General features: G+C 42.3%; 1 protein-coding gene across 1 annotated transcript; it reads right to left on the reverse strand.

Annotated features, from left to right (window-relative positions):
• Positions 1-1,053: 1,053 nt before the first annotated feature.
• On the reverse strand, positions 1,054-2,462 carry LOC127191802 (hemoglobin subunit beta-H1). The gene is made up of 3 exons (XM_051149123.1): positions 2,353-2,462; positions 2,008-2,230; positions 1,054-1,182 (listed from the first exon to the last, which is right to left on the reverse strand). The coding sequence occupies exons 1-3, from the start codon at positions 2,442-2,444 to the stop codon at positions 1,054-1,056; spliced, it is 444 nt and encodes a 147-aa protein (XP_051005080.1). The 5' UTR covers positions 2,445-2,462.
• Between the last annotated feature and the right edge of the window lie 824 nt (positions 2,463-3,286).

The following is a 3,286-nucleotide window of genomic DNA, read 5'->3' on the forward strand; positions in this document are numbered from 1 at the left end:
TCTTTATTCCAGATACCAGAGTTTCCTTCAGTAGGTAGAGACCTGGAGCCTTTTCATAATCATGTAGTCTTCACATATATGAAATCCTCTTTTTTCTCAAATGATCCCGAACTTTACCATTCCTCTCCTAAGTATAACCAACAATCACCGTATTATAAGTCCCAGAATCCTGAAGGCCATAGACCTCATTCTTCATCATGCCAGTAAAGAAACCCTCACACAAAACTAAAAGTAAATTGTAGCTTCAGTAATTCCTGTAACTTTTTCAGGAAAGTTCTCACATATCACTCAAATTTCCCCCTTTACTTTAATATATCAGCCTCACAACTTATAAGCTAGTTCCTTCAAACATATAATTAATTAAAAATAATACTTCTAGCACATGTTTTAGATACATAAGGTTGTAAAAATCTCCAGCATGTCTTGGAACTAGAGAGAGGGCTCAGCACTTAAAAGCTCTTTCAAAGGCCCAGACTTCAATCCCCAGTACCCACATGGCAGTTTACAACTGGCTGTACCTCCAGTTCCAGGGAATGTGATGCTCCATTGTGGCCTGCATAGGCACTTCACATATGGAGTGCACACATAAGCATGCAGGCAAAACACTCATGCACATAAAGCAAAATTTAAGAAAAAATTTAGCACGTCTCCCCAGTCTTCTTTCCACCTAGCCACTTGTTGCCTGAGTTTTTACCTTGGACAATAAATATGTTGTACTCTACAATGTGCTCAAGGAACCCTTTTTTCTCTTGCTGGAGAATTCTTCTTCATCTTTTCAGCCTCCTTGAGCCTTGCCTTTTCCCCATAATGTATCCTTGCCTCCTATGTTTATCTGCAGAGCCCTTCTGGTTTCTTCTGTCTTTCCCCACCCATCAGCCCACCAAGATCTTTATTTGACATAGAAGAAAAAAAGCCAAACAAAGAGGTCAATGTTAGATTATTGAGAATCAATTTTATTAAACAAAACCTGTGCTCTCAGGACCTAATCCAGGTCTCAGGTGCTCAAAGAGGGAACAAGAAAAACACGGAATTGCTGGTCTACTGGATGGGAGTTTAATGGTACTTGTGGGAGAGAGCATTGGCTACACCAGTCACCAGCTTCTGCCAGGCAGCCTGCACCTCAGGAGTGAATTCTTCGGCAAAATGAGTAGAAAGGACAACCACCAGCATGTTACCCAGGAGCTGTAATAAATGGCACATAGGAGAGATAGGTAGTAGTTACAAAGCACTACATGTAAAAATTACATTCTTTGAGGATTCCTGTGTCCTATCACTTCACCTGTGACACACTTGAAAACCAAATTGCTAGACTCCTCTTGTACTCACACACAACTCACCTGGCTATATATGCACTGTTCCTCATCCTGCCCTTTTTACCTCCTGCCATGCTTTCTCCCAGTCTCACTCACCAATGGCCTGATCTAAATAACATGAAATTGCAGTACAATAGATGCTTAGTAGATTCAAGAATCCCACCAATGAGAAAGAAGCCTCCTAGTATGTCAGTGCTCAGTAGGAATGCAAAATATTTAGAAAGTTTGTCAAAATTATATATATATATATGCATATATATATATTCGATTTTCCATTGTATTTTCTCTAAAAGATCAATCATTAGAAACCAATTGAGTATTTTCCTTCCTAATGACAAGATATCAAATTCAAGTTATTTTTTCTTGCACAGATCTACTACATTCTAATAACACACTTCTTTTAAAAATTCCCATATTTCAGCCCTTTGCTTCCCAATGCTAGGAATCAAGGCCAAGACCTCAGCCATGCTGGTAGTGCAATCTACTCTGCATCTAAATCCTGTCCTCTACAATTTTGTACAGATAAATGTTAGTTTAGACTTCTAGTACTTATTTACTGATAGTAATGGAGTCTATTTACTTTTTTATTGACAAATGGAGTCTAGCATGTGTAAAGGCATTACAAATCACTATCGACTCCCGTATTTTCCCTAGTGAAATTCATAATGAGCACATGAGCACGTTCTGTACTGACCTTGAAGTTCTCAGGGTCCACATGAAGCTTGTCACAGTGCAGCTCACTCAGAGGAGCAAAGGCCTCCTTGAGGTTGTCCATGTTCTTAACGGCCAAGCCCAGGGACGTGAGCACTTTCTTGCCGTGGGCTCTGATCCTGGGGTTGCCCATGATGGCTTGAGCAGAAGAGAGGTTTCCAAACTTGTCAAAGAACCTCTGAGTCCATGGGTAGACAATCAGGAGCCTAAGACACAAGACATTGGCAGTTAAAAAATCAGAATCAGTCACAAACCCCTGTAGAAAGCCTGGAGAATTCTGTCATGCAGTTTCCCTCCATTCTTCCCCAGTCTGGGTCTCAGATCCTACCTTCCCAGGGTTTCTCCTCCGGCCTTTTCTAAATCCACTTTATTCCAAATGCTTGTGATAGCCGCCTTCTCCTCAGCTGTGAAGTGAACCATGGTGAGAGGTCTAGAGGCTCGGAGGTGAGCTCAGGTGCGTAGAAGCAAGTGTGCTCAAGTGCTGGGAGGCCTGGCCTGGCCTTTTATCCTTCACCCTGGACCTTGCACCCCTTCCCCCCTCACAAGGACTCTGAGGCTATTGGTCAAGAGAGGCTGGGCAAGACAGGGGTGGGGTCCAGTGGGGTAAGGTGTAGATAGCATTCCCTCTAAGATAGTGTCCAGTAGGCCCCTGACTCTTGGAGGGAGACCCTCCTATTGCAGTTTTCATAGCATTTACTTTTCCTTTCTTTCTTTGCTTTTGCTTGGACCCAGCAGGAGACTTGCAAGGATGTCTTTCACACTCTTTCATTTTTGCCTCTAGACTGAGAAGGGCCAGTAGATTAGAGCTGAACACAGGCCAACATGAGAACACCTCAGAGAGTATGATATGAGGCTCTTTTGAGGCATGGGAACCAGGACCAGAGTGACAGAAGTATGTGTCTTACTCACGAGCCATTGGATGGATTTTTTGTAGTTTTAGGCCCTGATCTTCTTAGTCCCACCATACCTGGGAAAGCAGTTTTCATTACATTTCAGTTTCTGAGTAGGAATACATTGTGGTGGTGTACTACAGCATGTCTCTAAAATAGAACACTCTCCTGTGTGTAAAGGTAGCATTTCCACCATGTGAATACACTGTGTCATTAACCAGACAATTGGCAGCCCCACTGGATAAGTGTAGCTGCCTAGTGGAAAGAGTGTGTGTTTAGCCTTTTCTATGCTCAGGACAGGTTTAAGTCCTGAAAATGCTAAATAACTGATCTTTCATGTTTCCTCTGCTTTCGCATTTTATGTGTTTGTAA

Source organism: Acomys russatus, chromosome 7 (genome assembly GCF_903995435.1).
Source record: "Acomys russatus chromosome 7, mAcoRus1.1, whole genome shotgun sequence".
Lineage (NCBI taxonomy): Eukaryota > Metazoa > Chordata > Mammalia > Rodentia > Muridae > Acomys > Acomys russatus.

Bases quoted from the DNA above. Each gene is read 5' to 3' on its own strand.
- LOC127191802 (XM_051149123.1), bottom strand. From the start codon at position 2,444: ATGGTTCACTTCACAGCTGAGGAGAAGGCGGCTATCACAAGCATTTGG. The intron at 2,231-2,352 runs GTAGGATCTGAG...CTTGTGTCTTAG, and splicing joins GGAGGAGAAACCCTGGGAAG to GCTCCTGATTGTCTACCCAT. The intron at 1,183-2,007 runs GTCAGTACAGAA...CATTTATTACAG, and splicing joins TGGACCCTGAGAACTTCAAG to CTCCTGGGTAACATGCTGGT.